The sequence below is a fragment of the Oryctolagus cuniculus genome, chromosome 18 (genome assembly GCF_051225735.1).
Source record: "Oryctolagus cuniculus isolate XC-2025 breed Fujian yellow rabbit chromosome 18, ASM5122573v1, whole genome shotgun sequence".
Taxonomy (NCBI): domain Eukaryota; kingdom Metazoa; phylum Chordata; class Mammalia; order Lagomorpha; family Leporidae; genus Oryctolagus; species Oryctolagus cuniculus.
In genome coordinates this window covers 78,601,093-78,626,740 of record NC_142884.1, presented here as the reverse complement: position 1 = coordinate 78,626,740, position 25,648 = coordinate 78,601,093, and the positions used below count along the sequence as shown (strand labels likewise).

Below are 25,648 nucleotides of genomic sequence, written 5' to 3'. Positions count from 1 at the left end.
GCCTCTTGCTTGTCTCCAGGGAGTTCCGGAACCATGAACCCTGCCAGGCCTGGGATGGCAGCAACAGTCAGGGTGCCGCGCCGCGGGGCGTGTGCACAGCCAGGCCGGTCTACGCTGCGGCAGCCGCGCTGCGTCCTGGCCGTGCCCTGCCCCTGGGGAGGTCTCCCCCACAGTCTTCCTGCTCCTCACGGCTGCCCCAGGCCAGGCTCTGCCCAGCTGGATTTCGCTTTGTGAGCAGTGGTGACTGGGGAAGAACTCCTGGCCAGACAGTGGCACGGCAAGGGGATGGACGGGGGCCTGAGCCCGAGACGCCCTCGCCCTGGGCTCGAAGGCCCGGGCACCGCTGCCTTCCTGGGCCGGCCGCAAGGCTGCCCTTCGCCACCCCACCCCACGGAGCCGGGAGCCCCGGGCCGCCTGCTCGCCTCCCCGTCCTGGGCACCCGCACTGCCTCCCGGACAGATGGAGGCCGGCCAGCTGGGAGGCCTCACTTGGTGCTGGGGGCAGACGGGGGCGCGGGGGCTGCTCAGGGGAGCGAAGGCGGCATCAGGCGGGGTGGACCCCAAGTGCCAGCTCCCCTGCCCCCCGCGCGGAGGCCGGCCCCGGGGACAGGGGACCCCACAGCACATCTGGCTGCTCCGATCCCTTCCTTCCCCTGCTTCCTGGGCCCGGCGGACACCACACGTGGCTGTGAGGTGGTCGACAGGCCTTGGGAGCCCGGAGTTGGGGGAGCCGTGGGCCCCGAGGTACAGGCCTCCGTTCTCGTGCGGCTGCTGTCTGCCCAGCCACCTCCCTGGTGACCGGCAATGAGGGCGGCCATGAGGACGGGGCAGGGCACTGGGGCGTCCCCTGCATGCGGTCGCAGCTGCTGCCCCGGTGAGCAGCACAGGGCAGTCCCTCTCCCACAGAGCTCCGGGTCAGGAGCAAACAGGGAGGGGCTGTGGCCCACTCAGGCCTGGCCAGAGGGACTGTTCGGGCAGCGCTCGCCACACACGGGACCTCCGCGGGCCTCTGCTCCAGCCTGACCCTCTGTGCCCCAGAGTGGGGCACCGCAGCATGGCTGGGACCTGGGTCTGCCCCCGAGACAGAGATGGGCGGCGGGATGGGGGAGGGAGCCCCTCCTCCCCGCTAGACAGAGCACACAGGCAGGAGAGGCCAAGCAGCCGGCCCGGAGGCGCTCGGCGGGGCTGGGTCCCCTCGGGAAGCAGCAACCCCAGAGCACGGCCACGGCGTCCGAGACCTTGGGAGGCGGAGAACCCACCGAGCCCCCGGGACAGTGGGCGCCACACGGGGGGAACCCTGACATGGCGTCCACGGGGACGAGGGGGCTGGTGCACGTGGGTGCCTCCTGGGGTCTGTGGCCCCTCCTCTCCTGGGCTGCCGCTGCCCATCTTCTGGGATGGGCATCTGCATGGGGCAGTGGGTGTCCGAGTGGGTGTCCGGCACTGGCTGAGCACATGCAGGGCTAAGCCCTGGGTGTCAGTTCCGTGCTGGGGGGGGGGTCCCACCTCACCCAAGACAGGGCCTAGTCACCTCCCCAGAGCAGACAGTGCCGGGCGCACTGGGGCCCAGGGAGGCAAGACCTCGTGGCAGGGTCCCCAAGCCAGGCAACGAGGGGCGGGGCCTGCACGCATTCCCAAGCCACTGAGGCTGCAGCCCAGAGATAAGGAAACTGGCTCAGAGAGACGGGGTGGGGGGGGGAGGGAGACGGGGAGAGAGAGGGAGAGGGAGAGGGAGAAGGAGAGAGAGATGGGAGAGGGGGAGAGGGGGAGGGAGAGGGGGAGGGAGAGGGGGGAGAGAGAGAGAGAGACGGAGAAGAGAGAGAGTGGGAGAGAGAGAGAGACGGGGGGGGAGAGAGAGAGGGAGAGAGATGGAGGAGGAGAAAGAGAGAGAGAGAGGGAGACGGGGGAGAGAGAGGGAGAGATGGGGCAGAGAGATGGGGAGGGGGGAGAGAGATGAGGAGGGGGAAGGGAGGAGAGAGAGAGACGGGGGAGGGAGAGAGAGAGACAGGGAGATGGGGCGGTGGGGGAGACAGACACAGAGAAACAGGAGACAGAGGGGAGGAGGAGGGAGGGAGTGGGGGGAGACGGGAGTGGGAGAGAAACCAAGGGAGAGATGAGGAGTGACGTGGAAGGGGAGCGGGGAGGAGGGCGGGGTCTGGCCCCATGGGGACAGCAGCTGGGATGTGCAGAGCTGGGGGGGGGGGCTGCATCCCTGCCACACCCTGGCTGCCATGCCGGTCACTGGGCGCATTGCTGCTTTGGGGCCCTGACGCCCCACCCCCGGCCTGGGCCCCCAGGAGATAAGGGCCTGGCCTCCCTGGGCGATAAGTGCGGCCTGCGTGGGGTGTGATAGGCGGTGGCTGCCGTGGCGGTTGCCCGCGGCCGCTTATCTAAGCCCATCGCTGCCCACTGCACAGCAGCTCCTCTGCGGGGCTGACGGGTGCCCCAGCCCCCAGGCATGGACAGTGCAGGAAGCTGGGGGCATAGCCACGCGGCCAGCCGGCACGCCCGGGCCCCAGGCCCCAAGCAGCTGCTTCCCCGTCTCAGGGGCAGGAGTGAGGACATGGCCGTCTCAGGGGCAGGGGTGAGGACACGGCCGTCTCAGGGGCAGGGGTGAGGACACGGCCATCTCAGATGACCACAGGTGATCATGGATGCTGATGGCAGCATGGGCTCTGCAGCCCCTTGCCCGACCCTGGACGTGGCCCCTGTTGCTCTGTGCGGGGGTCACCATTGTGCTGGTCTCGTGAGCACTGCCCAAGGAGGTCCCACAGGCACACGGTGGTCCCTGTGGCCCCAGCATCCACTGACAACGCTGGGATGGGTGGCCGACGCTGCAGGCCACGGGGCCCCCGCCCAGCCCGGAGCCCGTGTGTGGCCAGCGTCAATGCTGCGTTCCCCCGTCTGCCACAGGTGCTGGAGGACGTCCACACGCCCGCAGCCCTTCCTGCAGCAGAGGGTGGCCCCGAGGGCCCGGCAGGCCCCCAGCGCTGGCTCACCCAGGACGTCGGCTGAGTGCAGGGGCTCAGTGGACCCGGCGTCACGGTCTGGGGTCACCATGTGGGCCGCGGCCCCCAGGCGAGCCCTGCTCTTGCTGGCTTCCGTCCACGCCACAACGTCTCCCCCGACACATGCCGCAGACATCACTAACAGATCGCCCACTCTTCTCCAGGCGCCTGGGGTCGCACACTCGTGGCCCACAGGGCAGTCAGGAGACCCGGGGGACCCCAAGGGAGAATGGGACTCCTGCCCCGGCAAGGTGAGAGCCCAGCACGCAGCTTCCTGGCACCTGTGTCTCGGCACAGACCGGAGTCTCACTGGCGTCCTCAGCCCACGGCACGCTGCTCTGTGGGCTGGGTGCTCAGTAAGTACCCATGGTCTATGACGTCCTGGCGCAGGCGCTGGTCCTCTGTCCCACCTGCCTTCCAACAGGGACCAGCGGCGTCCCCCACCTGCCTCTGCTGGGACAGCCGCCTCCCCCGGCCTCCAGCTCTGGCTCTCGGCTCTCGACAGAGCAGCCTGGAAAGGCTCCAGGGTGGCCTGTGCTCCCTGGGTGGAGCTGCTGGCCAATGAGGAAAGGCAGAGGCACCCGGCACCTGCCTGCCCGCCCCTCACCACGGTCCCCAGGGAGGTGGCCGTGTGGGACATGCATTCGGGCCAGCCGCGAACTCGGGGGTGACAGGCCGGACACCGTGGCCCAGGGCCGACCGGGTGGGTCAGCACAGAGCCCTGTCCCTGTCTCACACGTGGCTCAGGAGCGCGGGGGTCCTCTCCTGCTTCCCAGGAAACCCCAGCACTTGCCCAGGGCACCAGGGACATGGCCGGGACGGCCCCCGCGGCTCCTGCCAGCACGGCACTCCCAGCCACCCTGCTGGCTCCTTGCCGCCTCGCGGGGAGGGATCTTCCAGAGGCGTCGGCTGCACACGGGGCCTGGGGTGTCGCACACGCATGATCCTACTGCTGGCTGGACCAGCGGGTCTCCGGCCACCCAAGCACCTAGGCGCCAGCTCCCAGCAGTCGGGGCCCTGGGGCGCCTGGGTCGGGGGAGACGCTGGTGGACCCTGGCCCGCCCGATGGTTACCTGGCCCCCTCCAGGGGCTGCCGTTCTCTCGGGATGCCGTCTCTGGCTCCGGCCCCTCCATCTCCTCGGGGCCTCCTGGGGACATGGGGGCTGCTGGCGGCGGAGGCGGGCCAGTGTCTGTGGAGAGGAAGGCAGCGTCACCGCCCTGCTGGGCCGCCCTTGGGCCGGGGGTGGGGCGAGTGGGCAGCCCCAGGTTACCCCCTCCCGGCTCACTGGACCAGGAGGGGCTGGGGGAGCCTCCAAGAACCTGCAGCCCTCGGTGATGGCGGCAACGGCTGCTCCAGCCGCTCGCAGGAGCCGGAGCGGCACAGGCTGTGTGGGGCACGCCCAGGCCAGCGGGCACGCGCATGGCCTCGGCTCCCGGGCTCCCGCGCCGGCCCTGCACCAACTCCAGCCCAAAGGGCATATTTGCCTTCCCGGCTGGGCTGATAGCCACAGCGGCCCCCAGTCGGTGAGCTCCCAGCAAAGCCCCTCGGTGACGTCACGCGCCCCGCAGACTATTAATACCGGAGATAAGGCCCGCGATTAACATCAAATAAATCAATCGCGCAGTATAAAAGTCCTATTATTTTTGGCTATAAATCAAAGTGGCTGGCATGTGAGCCCCGGCCACTGCGCAGGCCGCGCTGGACCCGCCTGGGCTGAGCGCCCCCGCGCCGCCTTATCGCGCCCATCGGCTATCACCGCGGCTGTGCCAGGTGCGGCCCTGGCTGTTCTTTCCAGCTCCTTCCCCGGCCCCACCCCCGCCCCAGCAGCCCCAGCTCCCAAATCAGATAAAGGGCCTGGTTACCCGGGAAGCTGGCTGGTCAAAGTCCACCGGCACACACCACCTGCCCTTTCAGCCCCGGGCCCCCAGGAGCGCACCCCCCCAGCACCCGAGACACCGCAACAGCCGGGGATGGGGGCGGCCGCCTCCCCGCTCGCTCGCAGAGGCGGGAACTGCGGCCCAGGCCCTGAGGGCAGAGGGACAACGCCGGCCGCACCCTGGGCTGTGCCGGCTCCGGGGCCGGAACCACAGCCGGCCCAGGCCCTCCACGTGGCCCAGGAGCTGGCTGCCCTCCTGGGCCGGGGATGAGGCTGTGGGTTCTGCAGTCTGTGGCTCCTCCAGCAGAGACCCTGCCACTCAGACGGGAAAGTGCTGGGCGGGTGGGGGGCCAGGAAAAGGGGCGCCCTCCTGCTGGGACCCAGGTCTGTCTGGGGGCTCCACCCCCCAGCCCCAGACCTCTCTCTGTCCACCCTCCATCCTGCCCCAGGGCGACCGCCCTTGCTGGTGCCACCGCCTGGCACACCTGTCCCTGTGGACCACCCTGGGGTCTCTGTCTCATCACTGCCCACCTGTCCATCCTCCCACATGGCCTGGCCACTCCACTAGAGAGAGTCAGACTGTGTGCAAAGGGTCTTAGGTACAGGCGTGGGGCCACCCCCCGTACGCGAGTGGAAGCAGAAGTGGGAGGAGCCCACAGCCAGCCAGAGGCACCCCAGAACAGGTGCTGTCCCCCAAGACTCAGTGTCCCCATGGAAGGCAGGGGTGAGGGTACTGGCCCCCCCGCGCGCCTCCATCTCAGCAAGGCCGCTTGTTGTAGGGTGTCTGGGGCATAGCTGATCCCCACAGGGGCCTCCTGGGGTGAGGGTGGGCACTCCCAGGCCTGTTCTCAGCCCAGGAGGTGCTCTGGCCCCAGGAGGGTCCAAGGAGAGCAGAGGTGCTGGGGCAGGGGAGGGGAGGCAGGTGGCGGAGTGCAGCTGGGTGCAGCCTGGGTCCCATGCCCCGGCGACTCGCCCATCGTGCAACCCTGGGCCAGTCATCAAACCTCACGCTGTGACACGGGTCGGCGCGGCCCCATCCCACAGCTGTAAACGGAGGCCGGAAGCCCACTCCCTGTGAGAGCCTGTCTGTCCACGGAGGCTGAAGGCGTACCTCTCCCCTCCTCCCTGGACACCGCCATGGCCCCCAGGGAACAGGCCACCCCAAGATGGCCACTGAGGCCCAGCAGGGAGGAGACCCTGCGAGGCCTGGCTGGGGAGGGGAAGGGTGCGCGGCGGGCTCCGCCCCACTCACCTGCTCTGCACGGGCTTGGGGGCTGGGGCTCCCCCGAGGCCGCGGGCTCCGGCTGTGCGGCCTCGCGCTCGGCGAGGGTGGCGTCCGTAGCCTGGGCTTCCTCTCCGGCCTCCATGTCTCCGAGGGAACCTGCGGACACAGCCGGGGGGACCCATGAGGAGCCCCCCCCTCCCAGCACAGGCCCAGGTCCGTGTGATCTCGGACTTGAGGTGCAGCCGTTCTGAAGCTGGGGTCTCCCCTGCCCCTCCCTGCCCTACAGAGGACCTAGCACCCCACTCCGGCCAAGGCTGGGGTGCCAGCCCTTCTCTGGGTTGCCCCCCACCACACTGGAAGCCGTGGGAACAGGGGTGGGCCCCTTCTAGGCTGGACGCCCCTGGGCTTGCCCCCGCTCTCCAGCCCCTCCCTCTCCGTTCCAGCGGCGTGGTCAGGCCAGGGGAGGGGGGCCCAGGCCAGCGCCCAAGTGGCTGCCCATGAGCCAGGGCTAGGGGCTGCGCCCCGAGCACAGCTGGGTGGCACCTGGCCACCATGTGGAGGAGGCAGTGCCCTCTGTAGGCCCCCAGACCTGGGGGGGGGTCCCGTCTCAGCGGGGGCCTGCCACCCCCCAGCCTGGGTTTGCAGCGCGGGGGAGGGGCAGAGCCTCCTGGCTCCTGGCTCAGGGAAGAGGCAGCCCAGGCCGAGAATTCCGGGCACACGCAGGTGTCTGGGGTGGAGGAGCCAGAGGGAGGGCTGGGCTGGGAGCGGAGCGGAGCTTCTGGGGCCGACCGCGTCGCTGGGACCCTCTGGGAGAGCCCCCAGGCCTCTGCCGGTGCTGCCAGGAGAACGAAGCCGGGCATGGCTCAACACGCGGCTGTGGCCGGTGGCCGAGGGGACACTGGGCGAAAATGGACGGCTCCCAGCGGGACACAGGGCACAGCAATGCGCCCCAGCCGAACACAGCGGCGAGTCCCACAGGGTGGTTGGGAGGGTGGCAGAGAGGGGCGGGCCGCCGGGAGGGCTTGGAGGGCACCACGCTGCTGGCACAGAGGCTGAGGAGGGCAGGCGTGGGGCAGCCCAGAGCGTCCTGCCAGGGTCACTCTGCAGCTGGGGTCCTGCCCTGGGCCCAGCCCTCGGCCCCCAGGGCCCCTCAGGGCTCGTAATTCCGTGGGGGCTGGGCTCACCACGGGACCCAGCCCCCGTGGGCACGTGGTGCTGCGGGGTGACCCGCCCCTGGCTGTGGCAGGAAAGCCGTAGCCACAGGGCCAGCCCTCCGGCGTACCGTTTCCAGAGGCCTTTCCGCCTCCCAAGGCCCATCCAGAGCTGACGGCGGCGTGCGGCTGTGGGGCCTCAGAGCCTCAATTACCCGCCCTGGCAAATGGGTATGAAGCCACCGCCTTCAGGGAGGCCGGGCCTGGCTGATGCTAGGGGGACATCCATAAGCCCCCCACCCCCGCTACAGCCCCAGGAAGCTGGCCCCGGCTCTCGGGGTCCCACCCAGGTGGGCCTCAGACGCCCAGGGCGGCCTGGGTGCGTGCTGGAGCGGAACAAAGGCGCCAGCCCACACAAAGCCGAGGCGATGAGCGTGCAGAGCGCCGCGCCGCCCACCGCAGCGCCAGCACGAGTAGACCGACTCTGATAGCGCGGGAGGCCGCCGCGCCGGTGCAGCCCGAGCCCACGCTGGGAGGCGGCTCGGGGCAGCCCGCCCGGCCCGCCTGGGGCCTGCGCTCAGAAAGACGCCCGGAGCCGCACTGGGGACTCCCCTCTGCCCAGGCCCCGGGGACCCGGCCAGGGGGCTGACACATGCACACGTGGCCCTCGCTGTGCGGCCACTGTGCCCCGCCTCCTCCTCACAAGCGGCAGCCGTCCCCGTCATCAACACCAAAGGCCCAGCAGGCTCCGAGAAAGGCAGGGACGGGCAAGTGCCATTATTAAGTGCCAACTGAGTACAGACCCTGCGCTCAGCACCGTCGCACGACGTCCCCCCCCAACTCCTTCTCCCCACGCAGCCGCAATGCCGCCTTCCAGTCCACATGGCTGTCAGCTGGGGGCTCAGGTCTCAGCCAGTGGGGGTGGGGGCCCGCGACTCCTTCCGAGGATGGGCCTAACACCCCCCCCAGAGCAGCCCGGGCCATGCCCACTTTATGGGTAAGTAAAGTGAGGCCCAGCAAGGCAATCGACCCGCTCCCAACCAGTGGGGGTGGTGGGGGACATGCTGCCCTCCCCAGGCTGGTGTGGCCGGGCCCCTCCCCTGCTCTGCCCTGAGGGCTGCGCTGTGGCCTGGCCAGCACCCAGGCTGCAGAGCCTGGTGCCCAAGGCCGTGCACCTGCCTGGGGCGTCCAGGGGCCAGGCCGCTGTGGCCAGGCCGAGCCAGGCGCAGCCCCCACAGTGCCCAGAGCCCCTCGGTTATCAGGGTGCACAGACGCCCGCCCGCGTCCATCCCCTGCTCATTAAGCCGGACGCCGAGATGGAAACGGAAACATAATAGCTATTTGATTGGGGGTGAGATATTTTGCATATTGGCTCAGCACTGATAGCGGAATTTCATCAACTCCCTTTTTTCATGCTTTAAACTGAATTACGGAGTCTGGCTCCGCACGGCCGGAGGAGCCCCCTCCCCCCCGACCCCCCCCCCCCCCCCGTTCTGACGCCAGGCGCTGGGGGCTTCTTCTGAGCCACAGCCTCCCAGAAAACTGGTTCCTGGGGTGGGGCTGGCCGGACGGGCCTGAGGGTCCTGCTGAAGGCCAGGGTCCCTCCTGCTGGGGCAGGGGGCTCAGGGCGCAGCGCCCCCCGTGCCGGGCCGGCTCCTAGGAGGCCCCTCTTGTTAGTGTTCCACAGGGAAGGGCACAGGCGCAGGACCCGCCCGGGCGGCTCAGACCGGGCTGGGCCTCCTCCCGTCCACTCAATCGCTCAGCTCATCCAGTCCTGCCCCAGTGTCCCACACCCGGGGCTCGAGGCCGAAAGCTCGAGTGTGAGAGTGTGGTCAAGGGGGGCTCCCTGGAGGAAGCGGTGCGTGAGACCCGCACGGGGCGGGGCTGCTGGGGGGCACTCCTCCCCACGGCCTGCTTCCTCGCACTGCTTTGTCCATGGCTGCGACCCTTCAGCCAGCCAGGGTGGTGGGCGGGCAGTGGAGAGTGCCCCTCCGTTGGCAGAAGGCCTGGGCCTCCTGGCTGTGCTGGCCCTGGGCAGCGGGTGGATGGGTGGGGGCCCGGCACTGCCAGGGAGCCCCTGGCCCCTGGGCGGCACACAGCGGCCAGATAAGGTCCTGAGAAGAGACAGAAAATAGCAACAGACCCCAGCCTTCCCACCAGGCTGCAGCCGCCGGGCCACGGCGGGGACAGACGTGGGGAGGGCACGCGCCCCCTGTGGGGGCTGGGCCCAGGTCCCCAGGCGGACCCGGTCAAAGCCCCATTTCTGGGCTGGCAGGCAGGGCGACCCTGGCAGAAGGGGCCGCGCTGGGGTTGCTGCCCTGTGGCCGCGACCCCTCCCCGTCCATCCTGGCACCAGGGAAGTGGAGGCACAGGGGGAAGCTGGCTCGCTGGCCGCCCTGGCCCCAGCCCCCAGGCCCCAGCCCCCAGCGGCCGGCCAAGCCCTGAGGACGAGAGAAGTCCTTTGTACACAATTCTACTGAGGGCCTGGTGCCCCCGCCCGCACAGCAGGTGCCCGCGGGCCCAGGTCACCTGGGCGACGTCCCCAGAGCCTGGCGTCTGCCTGAGTGCCCCTGCCCCTGGTGGCCCTCAGGATGCCCCCTCTCCACCTCGCCCAGACACGGGGTCACGGGCTAGGGCGTGGGCGCAGGACAGAAGGCCTGGGCAGCGTGGCCATCTCCACTTGTCCGCCACTGGCTCCAGATGGAGCTCACGTCCTCCCAGCAGCGGGGCGCTCACCGCCCCCTCCTGAGAGCGCACAGCTGGGCCTCAGGCCCTGGCGGCCTCTGCTCAGGCCCCCGTCCGTCGGCTGGGACAGCTATGGCCCTGTGAGCTCCAGGAGGACCAGCCCTGGAGCCCAGCGTGGGTGCCGGTGCCGTCTGGGCCGGCTTGGGGGTGGCTATCCGGGGGCAGCGCCAATGGCAGGGACCCAGGGTCTGACGAGCTGGAGCTATTGCGGCTACCCCGGGCTTCGGAACCTTCTAGACACAGCCAATCGCATCCGCAGAGAACAGGTGTGGCGTAGCTCGCAACCCCAGTAAAACCCATGCCCTCCAGCTGACCCCACCAGGAGGCAAAGGCGGGGCCGCGCCACGGCCTTCCCTCGCCAGGGCCCCAGCTGCCCCACGCGCCCCTGGGCTGGCCCAGCCGTGCCCCGGCCCACAGCCGGCGGACGCCTTGCTGCTCTCCACGCCCACTCCCTGGGTCTCCCTCCAGGGACTGGACGAAGCCCAGAGGAGCAGCACTCGCTGGGCCCTGCACCCTGTACGGTGGGGAGCCCTGCACCCTGTAGGTGGGGAGCCCTGCCACCCTGTAGGTGGGGAGCCCTGCACCCTGTAGGTGGGGAGCCCTGCCACCCTGTAGGTGGGGAGCCCTGCACCCTGTACGGTGGGGAGCCCTGCACCCTGTAGGTGGGGAGCCCTGCCACCCTGTCGGTGGGGAGCCCTGCACCCTGTACGGTGGGGAGCCCTGCCACCCTGTCGGTGGGGAGCCCTGCACCCTGTACGGTGGGGAGCCCTGCACCCTGTACGGTGGGGAGCCCTGCCACCCTGTAGGTGGGGAGCCCTGCACCCTGTAGGTGGGGAGCCCTGCCACCCTGTAGGTGGGGAGCCCTGCACCCTGTACGGTGGGGAGCCCTGCACCCTGTAGGTGGGGAGCCCTGCCACCCTGTAGGTGGGGAGCCCTGCCACCCTGTAGGTGGGGAGCCCTGCCATCCGCCTGCTCAGCCCGACGGAAGGAACGGCTCTCGGGCCCTCCCCTGCCCCTGGATGCCGCCGTGCGGGCTCCCCGGCATGCAGCGCGAGGGGCCGTCCACACCGGTCCCCCTCGGCCTTGCCGGTCCTGCTCACCGAGGAACGCCCACTTCTCTGCGCCAGTGCCTTCCGCAGCCAAACCTTCCCGGGCCCAGGCCGTGGGCGCTGCCTCACCCAGACCCTTCGCCTGCTCCCCCCGTGGGGACTGTGGTCAAGCCCACCTCCTCTCAGCGGCAGCCGCGTGCCCAGCACGCAGTAGGGCTCCCGAGGACCGGGCCTGAGAGCAGCCTTCGGGCCTAAGCCCCTGGTTTAGGGGTGCGTGGGGGCCACGCTGCCAACCATGGCCGGAGGCACCCGTGACCCTGCGCCGTGCTGGCATCCGGTCGGCCTAGGCTGGCCCTGCAGGGTCTCCGAGGCCTGCATAGGCTGAGATGACGCGAGACGGGGCCCCCTCCTGGGCCCAGCCCCTCCCCAGTGAGTGCGACTCAGCGGCTACAGAGGGGCCTGGGGTGCGCCGGACCCCTGAGGGGGAAATGACCCCAGAGGTGCTGGGGCCTCTCGTTTGCCCTCGACTCGGGCAGCGGCAGCAAGACCTGGCGGCTGCCCTAGCCACCTCCCCAACCCGGCGACACCCATTTAACAGATGGGGAACTGAGGCAAGGGGCTGAACCAATCGCACTGAGTGCCTCCCTGCCCCGGGCCGGCCCTGCAGCCCCTTCCTGTTTGTCCCCCCTCTGGCCGTCCCCGGGCCTGGGCGCCCTTCACTGGGGTCAGGCTGAGCCACAGGGCCCCCGACCCCCAGCACCAGCTCTGCTGGGCACAGGGGACAGAGGCCATTGCTCACGCGCCTGCTCAGGGCCAGCCGAGAGGTACAACGGACGGCTCAGGCCTCTGACACCGCCCGGGGGCTGCGAAGAGGTCAGGCCCCAGACGTCAGCCCCTCCGATGACACCGGGACTCCTCTCATGAGCAGGTGCTGCGTGGGTTGGGCTGTGGGGGGTGGGCTGGCCCCTCGAGAGCAGGCGCTGCAGGGGGTGGGCTGGCTCTCGTGAGCTGTGTGGGGTGGGCTGTGTGGGGTGGGCTGGCTCTCGTGAGCTGTGTGGGGTGGGCTGTGTGGGGTGGGCTGGCTCTTGTGAGCTGTGTGGGGTGGGCTGGCTCTCGTGAGCTGTGGGGGGTGGGCTGTGTGGGGTGGGCTGGCTCTCGTGAGCTGTGTGGGGTGGGCTGGCTCTCGTGAGCTGTGGGGGGTGGGCTGTGTGGGGTGGGCTGGCTCTCGTGAGCTGTGGGGGGTGGGCTGTGCGGGGTGGGCTGTGTGGAGTGGGCTGGTCCTCGTGAGCTGTGTGGGGTGGGCTGTGTGGGGTGGGCTGGCTCTCGTGAGCTGTGTGAGGTGGGCTGTGTGGGGTGGGCTGACCCCTGGAGAGCAGGCACTGTGTGGGGTGGGCTGTGTGGGGTGGGCTGGTCCTCGTGAGCTGTGGGGGGTGGGCTGGCCTCACGCGGGGGTCACGAGGCCTTCTTGGAGGAGGCGGCACGCAGGCCTGGATGCGGGGGGGCGGGAGGGCAGGTGGGCTGAGAGGCCTCGGGGGGGGGGCACCGTCAGCAGCTGAGTTGGAGGACGGGGCGGACGCTGGGCCCGCAGCGGAGGACCTGCCGCCGCCTCCAGGCAGCCCCCCAGCTCCAGGCAGGGCTCCCCTTGCCCCGAGCGTGCCCTCTCTCTCCGGCCAGGGCCAGCAGGCTGGGCCCCCGTCCCGGTCCCCAGGGCCAGGGGCCTGGGCAGGGCAAGGCCGAGGAGAGGGAGAGAAAGCAGACTGATAGGGGAGATTGGTTTCAGGCGGCGCGGAGCCTGCCAAGCCCACATCCTATCGGGGGCCTGCGCTCTCTCCACATTCATCACCGCTCAGCTCGGCAACTTTATCAGCGCTGACGCTTGGCGCCATCTCTGGGCCTGGCCACTCCCGGCCGCGATGGGCCTGATAGCGGCTGATAGATTACACACGATTGCTTCACTCCCGAGAGCCGATTACGGGTGCCGGGGAGGGCGGGGGCTGCCACGAGGCCCACCGCGCACGTACTTGGGGCGCCCGGGACCCTCCAGAGGGCTGGTCGGAGGGGCCGGGCCCCAGGTGACAGGCCCTGCATCGGGAGGTGGGGGGCGGCACGGGACCCTGCGGTGGGCGCCTAAGGCCTCCTCACTGCAGGCCGCGGCTCCCTGCACGCCGGGGCCCCACTGGGACAGGAGCCCCTGGCAGCCCCCACGGGGCAGTGAGCCCAGGCAGGGTGGGAGGCGCCCCGTGGGCAGCAGCAGGATTTAGGGCCTGGGGGCCTTAGCATGGGGAGAAGGGCCCCGTGGCCGTCACCCATCCTTCCTGACTGGGGCCTGGGTGGCGTGGGTTGGGGGACAGGGACCGGTGCCACGCTCGGCAGAGACTGAGCCCAGACCTCCTGCCCAGGGCGCCCCACAGGTCACCGGGCAGCTCTGGGCCTCGGGGCACCGTGCACCTCCTGGGACCTGGCGTTTCCGAGCAGAGGCGCGGCTGGGAAGGTGGGAGGATCTGGAGACGCCGATCACCGGCCCTACCCCGGACACAGCACCCAGGGAGGCGGGGGGGGGGGCACCTGCAGCGCACCAGGGACCCGCCCTGCTGCTCTGTCTGCGGGCCCACAGAGCCTCTGCTCCCACCAACACTGGCGCCAAAACCCGCCCTCTGCCACCCTGCACAGCCGCCAGACCCCCCTCCTGTCCTCGGCTCCCACACACCTGGACACCCCCCCAGACATGGATGCCCCTCCCCCACTCCCACAGACCTGGACGCCCCCACAGACATGGATGCCCCTCCCCCACTCCCACAGACCTGGACGCCCCCACAGACATGGATGCCCCTCCCCCACTCCCACAGACCTGGACGCCCCCACAGACATGGATGCCCCACCCCCCATGGCTCCCACAGACCTGGACGCCCCCAGAAAGGAGCACGCCTGGAACCCTGAGAGCCCTGGGAGGGGCCCGGGCAGCTCTGCGTCCCTGTCACCAGAGGGGGGACTGAGCTCTGCTGTCAGGGACAGGGACGCAGTAGCCTCAACCCGTCAGCAAGAACCAGAGCGGCACCGACGGCAGCCACACCAGGCCAGGCCACGCCCGTCCGGGACCCCGGGAGGCAGAGGCGGCGCGTGCGGGTCCCAGGGCTGGCCAGGGCAGTGTGGGTCCCAGCAGAGGGGAGCCAGGGAGAGGGCCCAGCACATGCAGGCCCCGCCCAGGAGGTGGCGAGGGAAGCGACACTGTCCCACAGGCGGGACGGGCCTGCGTGGGTCCTCGCGCGGCCACAGCTGCTCTTCCCGGCCACCTGCACCGCCGGGAAACCGCTCCCCTGGGCATCACGCCCGGTCCTCCACACCACCAAGCCTGCAGCTCCCTGGGGGTCCCCCCGCGGTGCCGGGAGGTGGCGGGAAGCGGGGCAGCCTCAGCTCAGCACTCTGAGTCCTTCAGAGCCAGGGACTCCCCCCTCGGCGCCCACTGAGGTCCAGGCAGCGCAGGCTGGGTGCTCGCGACGTTTGGGGAACGTGGAGTGGACGCCCAGCGGCCAGCCCATCACCCTGTTCCCAAGCAGGGGGCACTCAAAGCCCAGGGTGGCCCCAGCCCCGAGGTCTGCAAGGAAGGAGTCCCACTGGGGAGGGGTGCTCCTGGGGCTGACGCCCTCTCCCCTCGGGCCGCTGAGACGGGCAGGGACGGGCAGGGACGGGCAGACCTAGGAACCCACGTGGGGGCGCCGAGGGGGAGCAAGGCCCCCAGGGGACGCCGGCCCGGGAAGGGACCACCAGGGCGGGGGGCCGCCGGCACTGGTCTGCGGGTGGGGCTGAGGCCCAGGCAGGTGAGGGGACTTGGCCAAGGTCGCGTCTGCTTCTGGTCCGACGGCCCCTCCCCACTTCCTCCCCTTAGATCTGAGCGCAGGCTCGGGGCTCCTGGCCCCTCCGCTATTTTCCACTTACGCATCTGAGAACGCCCACGCCGGTGGCTGATTTCTGGTTGGGAGCCCCGTGGGTGCGGTGGGCGATCGGCCAGGCCTGCCTCAGCGCCAAGCCCCCAGGGTCTGCAGCCAGCTGGAAGACCCCAGGGTTCTCCAAGAGCCACAGCCAGACAGGGAACCCTGAGACCCCGCGGCCTCGGCTCCGTACGTGGGCAGGGGACAGAGACGGCAGACACAGAGGGCTCAGGCGGGCAGCTGGGCGGGCACCGTCGGGCCTGGGGTGGCGCTGTCGCGGGAGCAGAGGTGGGAGCAGCGTGGGGTGCGTGGGGCTGGCAGCCTTGGCCAACCCTGCCTTGGTCTCGAATTCGGGGTTCCCTTCTGGGAGCCAGAGCTGTGCTAACCTCAAGGACGCCCACATCCTGGCTCCCCACTTGGCTCTTGGGCTCTGAGGGTGCACAGGGTCACCCTGGGGCAGGCCGGCCACTGGGGGCGGGGGGCACAGCAGCCCCGCTCCTGCTCCCCCGCCCTCCCCTCCCCACTGGCTGCCAGCAGGCAGGTGAGGACAGTGGCTCCCTGGCACAGGGGCTGGCCTGGGGCGCCGAAGCCTGGGGACCTGCCCCAGCCGTGTTGGGAGGACGGCGGAGCCGGGACAGACTGTGGGGCCTCCTGGGCAGGCGACGATGGAGACCCCGGATGGCGGGCAGTGGGCGCGTGGGCCTTTGTTCCTGGCATTTTGGTGGGCTGAGATAAGGGAGCAGAGCCGCAGCGCAGGCAGATGGATAACGGCGATGGCTCCTCCCGCACCGCCTATCGGCCTCCTCATCACAGTTCCCTTTCTTTCCCTCTCATTAGGGGCGAGGACGGGAGGAACGCACCCCCACCTCCCCAGTCCCAGTGTGGACCTCGGCCCCCCACGCCCCAGCTAGGAAGGGCAGCGGTGACACCAACCGTCCAGCGTCCGGCCCGGAGACCCCGACGGGCAGTGCGCCGGGGCCCCACGGGGCCTGTGCTCCTGGCCACCCTCTGGGGGTCGTGGGCCCATTCTGTGGGTGAGGCCAGGGAGGCCCAGCGGCTCGTCCCAAGTCACACAGCTAGGACGAGGGATGAGCCCGGCCCCTGGCTCAGCGCCTTCCCTGATGAGCCCTGGGTGGGCCACGCTGACGGGGCCGGGGGAGCTGGCCGTGCCTCACAGGCGCAAACTGAAGCTTGGAACTGGGTCGTGGCCAGGACAGAGCCACGGGTCAGCCTCCCTGCTCTCTGCTCACTCCCACACCGTCCATCTGGGAGACGCTGGTGCCGGCGGAGGCTGTCCAGGGCAAACACAGGGGTACCACGTGGGGCGCTGACAGGACAGGGCCCTGGCCTCCGAGCTCGGAAGGCCACGTGCAGTCACAGCCCCCTGAACAGAGGCGCAGGCCCCCGGGGGTGGGGGCCACACTGCAGACCCCCAGAACGTCCAGGCCCTGACCTTGACCTTCCAGGCCTCTAGGCCAGACTCCCTCCTGCGACCCCCACCCTGTGCTGTGCGACCCTGGGGAGTCACCCAACCTCTCTGAATGTGCAGGGGCCCCTCCCAGGGCTGCTGGGAGCACTCCACGCCACAGCGCACGCCAAGGGCTCCGTGAAGGCAGCTGTCACTGCCCCCCCCCCGCCCTGGGGTCCCTGAGAATCTCATTCCTCAAGAGCTGCTTAAACACAAACCCCGGGTTGGGGTGCCCGCGAGAGCCCCCGGCGGCGCCTCCGCCCCCGGCAGGATTAGCCACACGCAGCCCTAATCGCTGCTCATCGCACCATCAGCGCCGCATCTCGGATCAGCTCAAGGAGGCAGCTTTATCCAGACAGACGCGCGCCGGCACCGAGTCCCACCTGGGGCCGACTGTCACACGCGGCGGCTGTGGCGGCCGGGCCAGGCCTCGGAGGTGGGACAGCGGGGCACCAGCGGAGACGAGCTGGGTAGCCTGCCCTGCTTCTGAAATCCGGCAAGCCCCTCCCTCCACGCTGGCCACCGGGCTCTGCTCAGTCCCCTACAGCACAGCCAGGCCCGGCCCTGGGCACCAGGGAGCCAACAGGGCCAGAGAGGCACAGGCCTGCCCTCAACTGATGTGTCTGAAAGAGACAGAGACAGGCAGAGAGGTCTTCCATCCACTGGTTTGTGCCCCAACTGCCTGCAGCAGCCAGGGCTGGGCAGCCTGAGGTCAGGGCCCAATCACCCGAGCCAGCGCGTCCGCAGGACGCTGACCAGAAGCGGAGTCGCTGGGACTCACGCTGGCGTCCCAGGGGACGGCCCACCAGCTGCACCCAACACTTCCCGCACCCTCGTGCGCTAGGGAGGAAGGCACGCGGCGCGCCTGACGCAGAGGACCAAGGCGCAGCAAAGGGCCCCAGAGGTTTGAGTCCAGACCCTGGGCCACCCCCATGGAGGGCACCCCGCAGCCCGGGGCCCAGCCTGGGCCCCTGGACACGGTCTCGTCCGCAGGCCTTGGGCACGCCGGTCGGACGCCGTGGTTCCAGCCGGGTCCAAGGGCCAGGAGAGGCAGCCGAGGGCTCCCCGCCAAGGGCCCCATCCTCCCCCCTCCTCCCTACCTTCTTTTTCAAAAACATAATTTATCTGTGCATTATCAAGAAATCCAGACACTTTAATCAGTGAGCTATGAAGTCAGAATTTCCATTCTTATCTGCGGGAGGAGTGGAAATGGAGGAGATAGCGGGAGGATGCTGGTGGGGAATGTTAACGGGCGGAGCGGCTGGGCCGCGGCCACCGAGACGCTGCCATCTCCATTATCAAGGCCGTATCTCGCCAACCATCTCAGCGCAGTAATGGGGCCAGTTCAACTTTCCGAGTTATCACAGGAGCTGAAACCTGCGCCCGCCAGAGGCCCGGACGGGAGACAGCGCCGGGCAGACCGGCCTTCGGCGGCCGCGCGGGGAGGGAGAGGGAGCCCGAGGGCCCGGGTGCCCACCGACCATCAAGGCTGCCTCTGTGAGCTCTCTGGGCACATGGCTGATTGCTCAGGAGGGGAAACTGAGGCACAGGCTGGGCGGTCCCGAGTTTTCCCAGGCAGGTGCGGCTGGGGAACTGGCCTGGGCTAAGGGCAGCAGGCCATGTGGCGACGGCCCTGCTGGACGGCGCACCCCCGGGTTCCTCACCCAGGGCCCCTACACTCTGCCCCTGGGGGAGAGGGACCCCAAGGCGGCTTGCTCCAGCACCCTGGGGTTGTGCAGGACGAGGGTCTCACCCGAGGACCAGCTGTGGCCAGCTCAGCCGACAGGGCAGGGACTCGCCTGTGTCCCAGCCAGGGAGCTCCCCACGACCCCCCGCGGCGTCCTCAAGTCCTGTTCCGGGGCCCCTGTGGCCTCCCTGTCTCCACCTGTGCCCAGGGCTCGTCCCAGAGCTGCCCTCGGAGTCTGCCAGAAGGCGCAGGGTCCCGGCTACAGCGCCCGAGGCGGGCGCCCAGCACACGGTGGCGCCCCTCGGGGGAACGCGCAGAGAGGAGGCCGGGTGCTGGGGTCGGGGGGCGCCCCGGCCCTGTGGCCCTGAGCCTCCCCGGCCCTCCCATCACAAAGGCTGAGCACCGGACGCCAGAGAAGGCCGACGCACAGCTGAGGGGCAGCCGCAGGCCACTGGGCCCCAGGCCGGGCTGAGAACCCGCAGTGCCCCGTGCAGGCCCACGCCACGCGGCGGGAACAGCTAGGCTCCGAGGCAGGTGCGCAGACAGCGGAGGGCTGCAGTCCGGCCTCCTCCCTTCCACTGTTAAACGTGGTCAGAGGTGGCTCTGCCCAGGCCATGTGCCGCGTCAGGGCCGAGGAGCTCGCCCCTGCAGCCACCGTGGGCCAGGCTGCTGCCCCACAGAGCGCAGGGAGGCTCGGGCGGTCACCACCACACACACAGCCCCCTGCTCACACACGCGCGCACGCGCACACGCGCACGCGCACGCACACGCCGGCCTGGGCTATCACTGTGTGCAGGACGGTCCCCAGAGGGGCCGTGCCCAGCAGCACCCTCCTCCAGGGACAGACCCAAGCCCTGTTTCCACTGCAGGGCCATGTGTGCTTGGGACCTGCTGCCACCCCCCAACTCTCGTCTCTGAGAGAGCGGGCAGGGGGCAGGCAGGAGCTGCGCCCCCCGCCGGGCTGACTGACGCCGGGGTGAGGGGCTCCGGGAGCCAGGGGCAGCCGGGCCAGGCCGAGCTCTGACCACCTGCGGGCTCCCAGAAGCCGCTCGCCCGCCCACTACCCACTGTGGAGGTGGGGAAGCCGAGGCCCCAAGGCCACGGCCAGCCTGGGGAGGGCCCGCCTATCTGTCAAGGTCAGCGGCCGCATTCCTGGCCACCTGAGGGGCCTCTGCCTTTCTCAAACGGGGGCTGCTGGGGAGAGGGCAGACTGCACAGGCCTGGGGACCACGCGGGACCACGAGGCTGGCAGCCGGGGCTGGGCAGGACCAGCCCAGACACCTCTGCCCACCCTGGGCTCCACGGGCCCGGCACCCATAGTATGGGAACCGCTGAATGACCCCCGTGGCAGGGAAGCGATGATGGCTGAGGCCTGGGGCCAGCCCCACCCCAGGTTGGCGCACACAGGGAGCTGCCTTCAAGGGCCCAGGGAGGGAGGATGGGAGTGTCCACTCAGAGCCCTGGCCAAGGCCAAGTGTCCACAAAGCAGCCAGCAGTGCCTCGGGTGGCTCCAGGGCCCGGGGGGGCGCTGGTCCATGTCTGCCTACAAAGCAGACACCGAGGGCCAGGAGAGGCCACTGCCACAGGGCACAGGGACAAGCTCCGGGCCACGGCAGTTGGCGCTGTGCTGGTCTCCAGCTCCCGCCTGAAGCCCTGGGGCCGGGAAGGGGCCCTGCAGGAGCAGGCGGGGGGTGTGACCCCACTTCCTCCCCAGACCCCCAGGCGCTCATCGAGGCCCACGGCACCTGTCCCAGGACCCCGGGCCTGCTGTGACGTGGCTGTGTCACCCGGTCTACAGGCCGGGAATGAGCACACGGCCGTTCCGAGGTCAAGCCGTGGGCAAGGCCGAGAAGCTGGGCCCTGCCGCCCCGTCCCTGCCGCTCGGGAGCAGGACTCGAACCCTGGGCTCCTGGGCCTTCTCGTCGTCGTGTGGGAAATGAGCATCGGCCCCAGGCTCCCGCTGCGCCACCCCGCCGGCCACCGCTGCGCCGTCCCCGGGCGCCTGTCCCGGCCCTCCCGGCCCCACCCAGGGCGCTCGTTATCCCCATTCTGAAGATGGGAGAGATGAGGCTCGCTCAGGGCAAGGCCTGCTCGGAGTCCACAGCCGCTGGGTGGCAGAGCTGGGTGCCGAGCCACCCTCGCCTAATGCCAAGGGTGCGCTCGGCCATTTGTCGGACAGAGCACTGCGGCAGGCCACTCTGGGGGACAGGGCCGGGCAGCGCGGCTCACGAGGCCACCGGCAGCTGGGGACAGCAGAGCCCACGAGTGGAGACCTGACCCGCACCAGAGCAGCCCGGAGGCCGGCCGAGGGCCCAGGGTGCGGCGAGCCGGGTGAGGCCGGGCCAGGACACAGCCCTGCAGCTGTGGCTCGCCTCGCCCACGGGGTCCTCCACCCCTACCCACCCAGCCGGGGGCGCCGAGCCCCGCCACGGCGGACTGCCCCCCCTCTGGGGCCCACCTCAACCTGAGAGGGCAACAGGAGACAAGGGCCAGAGAAGGGCTCGTGACTGTGGCCTCAGCTTCCCCCTCTGTGAAATGGGGACAGGAGCCATTGGGCGTCTCCAGGAAGACCAGGAGGCACGGCCGCTGGGAGCCCGCGCGGGCCCAGGCCTGGGTCTCGGGGCGGGCGATACCATCGGCAGGGCCACCGCTGCCTCCAGGAGGCCTGTCGGTGGCAGATAGACCCGCGGGAGTATTATTCACAAGCCCGTCAAGCCCCAGGAACGTCTGGTTGGCATAGAAACAGGAGATAAGGGGCACAATTAATGGCATCGCATTCCCTCCTCCTTTCTTCCCCAACTGACCCATTTAAATCCCCGGAGCCTGGTGCCACGCTGGGCTCCCGGTGGCCCCCGGGGAGGGGCTGGCCAGCCCACAGGACTGGGCCTGGGGCGCAGGCCCCGGCAGGGTCGGGGAAGCCTCCCCAGGGGCTGTGACAGATTGGGAACAGTTCAGGAGGCAGGCAGAGCCAGCGAGGGCAGGGCCAGGGGAAGGCCCATTTCACAGATGTGGAGACTGAGGCCGGAGGCGGACGGGAAACAGCCCGAGGCCCAGGGAAGCTTCCTGCCTTCCAGCTCTGCGCTGCCCCCAAGGGCCTGGCAGGCGGCCCCAGAGCCCGAGCTCTCCTGGGGAGTGCCGAGCCGCGCCGGGAGCGGCCGCCCCAAGGCCCGAGCACCAGGCTCCGGAGGAAGGACCCTCACCCCTGCTGACCCTGGCCGGCAGACCCGGCTGTTCTGTTTCTCCGAGAGGGACGCCGTGCAGAGCACCTGCCCGGGCCCCGCAGGTGGGTGGTGGGCCGCCGGGAGAGCGGGCGGGCGGCTTTGATGCGGGAGTGAATTAGTCATCCTGCGGCTACCAATAATTTGTTTAATCAAACTCTGAGAGTGAGTGAAAAACACCCTCGCCTAGCACGGAGCAGCTGCCGGGGCGGGGACGGAGGCCGGGCAAGTCCCCAGGCTCCTGCCGGAAACCGTCGGGGCCTGGCTTTCCACCGGGCATCTGGGATCCGGTCCCAGGCCCATTTCTCAGACAGGGAAACGGAGGAGCCCTTCTGACCTCGCCTCGCCTCCTCCCAGCCACGCCCCCTCGGCAGCCCGAGTCAGGGCCCATCCTTCAGAGTTGGAGGCCCAGGCCTAGCCAGCCCCCAGTGGCCACGCTCCCCTTCGCCCTCCCTTGCCCTGGGGCAGCAGCTGGGACCCTGTGCTGCGCACAGCCCCCCTTCCCCCCTGACTTAGGGCCCCCAGAGATCCCACACCCTAGGCGCCTCCAAGTCATGGAAACCACCTTAGTTTTTTTTTTCTCCAAGAAAACTCCAAGCTGCTTACTCCTGCTGCCGGCCGGAAGGGCCAGGAGGGGGGAGGGAAGGAGCCCTCTCCCCTTCTCCGGGTGACAGACCCCCACCATCGCCACACGTCTGGGGGAGGCCTCCCCTCCCCCTCCCAGGCCAGCCAAAGTCCGCTTTCTTTCATTTTGACGGACCGTACCACCCGAGGCGGGGGGGACCAACTTCTTGGCAACTCAGCGTGTTTGGGGGGAGCTCCCCCAGGACGCACGCTGCTCCCGGTGCGCCTGGCCGGTCCCGGGCCCCCTCGCCCGTCCTGCCCCAGCCGGTAGCCCCCGCCTCCGTCCCAGTCCCCACCCCGCTGCTGTTGCCTCGGACCCGGCCGGGCCTGCTGGACGCAGATAAGGCCTCTTATCGCTCCTGGCGATCGCCATCGGCCGGCCGGCCAGCGCTTATCAGAGCTCACATCAACCGGGAGGGAGGAGAGCCGGGCCGGCCGGGGGGCGCCGGGGGTCCGGGGCTGCGCCCTGCCGGGCGGCGGCCTATCGCAGCAGCCATCTGGCCGGCCAAGGCCGCGCTCCCGCCTCGCCCTCCCCCGCTCCCACGTTTGAAGTTAATAAATGGAAGCGCCTATCGCCGCCGCCATCGGTGCGCGCCCTATCAGCGCGGCACATCTATCTGCGCCGAACAAAAGGCGCTGGGGGCGCGGGCAGCTGCGCCCGGCCGCGGAGGGGGCGCGGGGGGCGGCGGCCCCAGGGCTCGGCCCCGCCCCTCCGCAACGCCCGCCGGGTCGCAGGTGAGGCCACGGCGCAGCTGCCATCGGCGCTGGCACTAAGCGCCAGCACTGAGCCGCCGGGGGCGGGGCGGCGCCCGGGGCCACCTTCGGCTCCGGCCCCCTCCTCTGCCAAGGTACCCGTCCCCAGCGCCAGCGGCGCGGCGACCCAGTCGGGCTGGGCTCTCGCCGCCGCGGCGGCCTTATCGGCCCTGGCGATCGGTTCCCAACCCGCGCTCTCCCTGCCCGCCCTATCTGCATTTCTCATCAGCCGAAACACACGAGAACAGACCCGAACACAGGCGCCCGGGGGGAGGGGGGAGCCGAAACCCGAGCAGGCGCGCAGATCGGACCTGTGGGTGCTTCCAGACTCGCGCGGACTCGGTGGAAGACGACTTTCGGAAAGCAAGTCCCACCTGCACCGGGGACCGGGACCGGAGCCCGCGCCGCGGCTCCGGACAACCCGGGCGCAGCGACCGCCCACGCACGGGCACCCGGGGTCCCGCTGGCAGCGGCCAGGCGCCAGGAGCCGAGCAGCCGGCCTGCCCCCTTCAACGCCTCCCGGGCGGGTCTGGCCCGGGGAGGTGGCCCTGGCTGCAGAGGCGCGAAGTTGTTAGGGGCGTGGGCCGGGGCGCGGCGCTTCCTGGCGCAGGGCGCCCTTATCTGTGGGGCATCAGTAACGCGGGGGCCGAGCGGCCGCCCGGGAGAGGACTGCTCGACCCGCGAAAAACTCGGCCGGCCCCAGTCCCCGCGACCTGTCCCGGGCTCCGCGCAGCCCCCGCGGTCGCCAGGGCCCCGCGTGCCGGCTGCGCGGCCGAGACGCTCCGGGGTCGGGGGCCTCGGGCGCGCGGCGCCAGGGGGGCCGGCGGCAAGGGGCCCCGCGCCGGCCTCGGGCGCCCGCCCCCCGGGTCCCCCTCTGGATACAAAGCCTGGGAGAGCCGAGCGCGCCAGATAAGATCACAATTTCTGCCCGTCCCGACGGGGCGATCTTATCGGGACGAGACTTGCAGAATGGAATATTTTAAACTTTATCGGCGCCCAGATCGGGGCCGCGCTATCGCCGCACCATCGCGGTGCGGGCCGGACCCCCGCCCCACCGCCGCCCGGGGGAGGGGACAGCGGCGCGCCCCGCGCGGGGTCGCGGCCGCGGGACTCACGCTTGATCTGCCGGGGGTTGCTCTGTTTCCTCCTGGACATGTCTCCGGCGCCGCGCGCCTCCAAGGCCGCCTCAGCCTCGGGCGGGCGGCGGCGGGCGGCAGGCGCGCGGCAGAGCCGCGGGGCGGCTCATGCCCACGGCCCCCGGCTCCGCAGCCGCCACGGCCCGCGGCCCCGGCCCGCCGCGCTCGGCCCTGGAGCCGCCGCGGGGGCCGGCGGCCACCGCCTGCTGCGGGCGCAGCTGTCGGCGCACGGGGCCGGCTCCTCGGCTCCCGCGCGCGCCGCCGCCGCTCGGCTTTTCTCAATGGAGCCTGCGGGCGGCGAGCGGCGGATCGGGCGGCCGCGGCCACGGCGAGGGCGAATCCCGGCAGGCGGGCCCTGCGCGTCGCCGGCCACCGCGCCTCTGGCCCCGCCCCGCTGGGGGCCGCGCCTCTCGTGGCCCCGCCCCCGGCCTGACAGGGCCTCTCCCCGCGCTGGCCCCGCCCACTGAACCAAGGTCCCGCCCCGCCAGGCTGCGCCTCTCCTCCCATAGGTCCCGCCTCGTCAGGCTGCGCCTCTCCCCGCGCCGGCCCCGCCCCTGACCTGGCGGCGCCTCTCCCCGCCCCGCCCACGGCACCCAGGCCCCGCCCCTGACCTGGCGGCGCCTCTCGCGCCGGCTCTGCCCCCGCGGCCCGGGCCCGCCCCCGCAAGGCTTCGCTTCTCCCGGGTCTGGCTCCGCCCCCCACTCTGAATTCCCGCGCCGGCCCCGGGCCGGTCACGCTGAGCCGCTCACCGCGCTGCCTCCCGTGGTGGTTCCCTCCTCACCGCGCTGGTCCGCCCGCTCTCGCCGCTCTGACCCCCTTAGCCTCGTTCGACCCTCACCGCTCTGGCCCCACCCCTTCCGGCTCCTCCCTCACGGCCGTGGCCCCGCCCCCGGCTCTGGGAGTCGCCTTCTGGCCTTCTCCGCCTCTCCTTGGGCCCTGGGACATTTGTCCCGGGCCCGGCTGGGACGAGGCAACCTATTCGGTCCCGCGGGACGCTCAAGTGCCTCAGGCCCCGCCCCCAACCTGACCCGCGCCGTCCGGCCCGCCCCGCCCCGCGGCCCCGCCCCGGACTCCGCGGCCCCGCCCCGCCCTGTGGCCCCGCCCCGCCCCGGACTCCCCGGCTCCTCCCCGCCCTGCGGCCCCGCCCCGCCCCGTCCTGCGGCCCCGCCCCGGACTCCGCGGCCCCTCCCCGCCCTGCGGCCCCGCCCCGGACTCCGCGGCCCCACCCCGCACTTCGCGGCCCCGCCCCGCCCCGCGGCCCCGCCCCGGACTCCGCGGCCCCGCCCCGCCCTGCGGCCCCGCCCCGCCTCGCGGCCCCGCCCCGCGGCCCCGCCCCGGACTCCGCGGCCCCCCAGCACCTGCGCGTACAGCCGAGGCGTGATGCTCACTTTTGCTTCGCGCAGCTTGCGGTGCGGAGCGGGTTCCGGCGGGGCGGGGGCTTCCGTGTGACGGCGGTGCCGGCAGCGCCCCGGCCCGCCTCTCCGGCGGCCGTGAGGCTGAATGGGCTGCCCTGGGTCCCTGGAGCTCAGTCCTGGCCAGACCCCGGGGAGGGGGCGCGGTGTCCCCTCTCGTTCCCGGGGTGCCAGGCGCGCCCGGCCATCCTCCCGTCGAGGTCACACCCCCCGGCGCGCGGCCCCGCCCCTGCCTAGTGGGGTCACCTTGTCTTCCCCACCGCGTCCCTAAGGCCGAAGCCACCCCCTGCCCCGCCAAACCCCTGCCGTCCACCTGTGGCTCCTGCTGCAGCTCCAAGGAGAGGAGGGGAGGGCTCCGTCCCCTGAGGGG

The 25,648-nt window shown here is 71.0% G+C and overlaps 1 protein-coding gene across 2 annotated transcripts in view; it reads right to left on the bottom strand.

Annotated features, from left to right (window-relative positions):
• The window catches only part of ZFPM1 (zinc finger protein, FOG family member 1), a 47,561-nt gene extending 22,712 nt beyond the window's left edge, over window positions 1-24,849 (bottom strand). Inside the window, exons 1-3 of one of the 2 annotated variants that reach the window (XM_070061902.2) lie at window positions 24,616-24,849; window positions 6,137-6,265; window positions 4,081-4,197 (exon numbers count right to left, since the gene is read on the bottom strand). In XM_070061902.2, the coding sequence (XP_069918003.2) occupies window positions 4,081-4,197; window positions 6,137-6,251 (232 nt within the window). In that variant the 5' untranslated portion in view covers window positions 6,252-6,265; window positions 24,616-24,849. Of the gene's footprint in view, window positions 1-4,080; window positions 4,198-6,136; window positions 6,266-23,845; window positions 24,243-24,615 lie in introns of those variants that run through there. The other variant, XM_070061901.2, reaches the window with a different exon arrangement.
• Window positions 24,850-25,648: the final 799 nt, after the last annotated feature.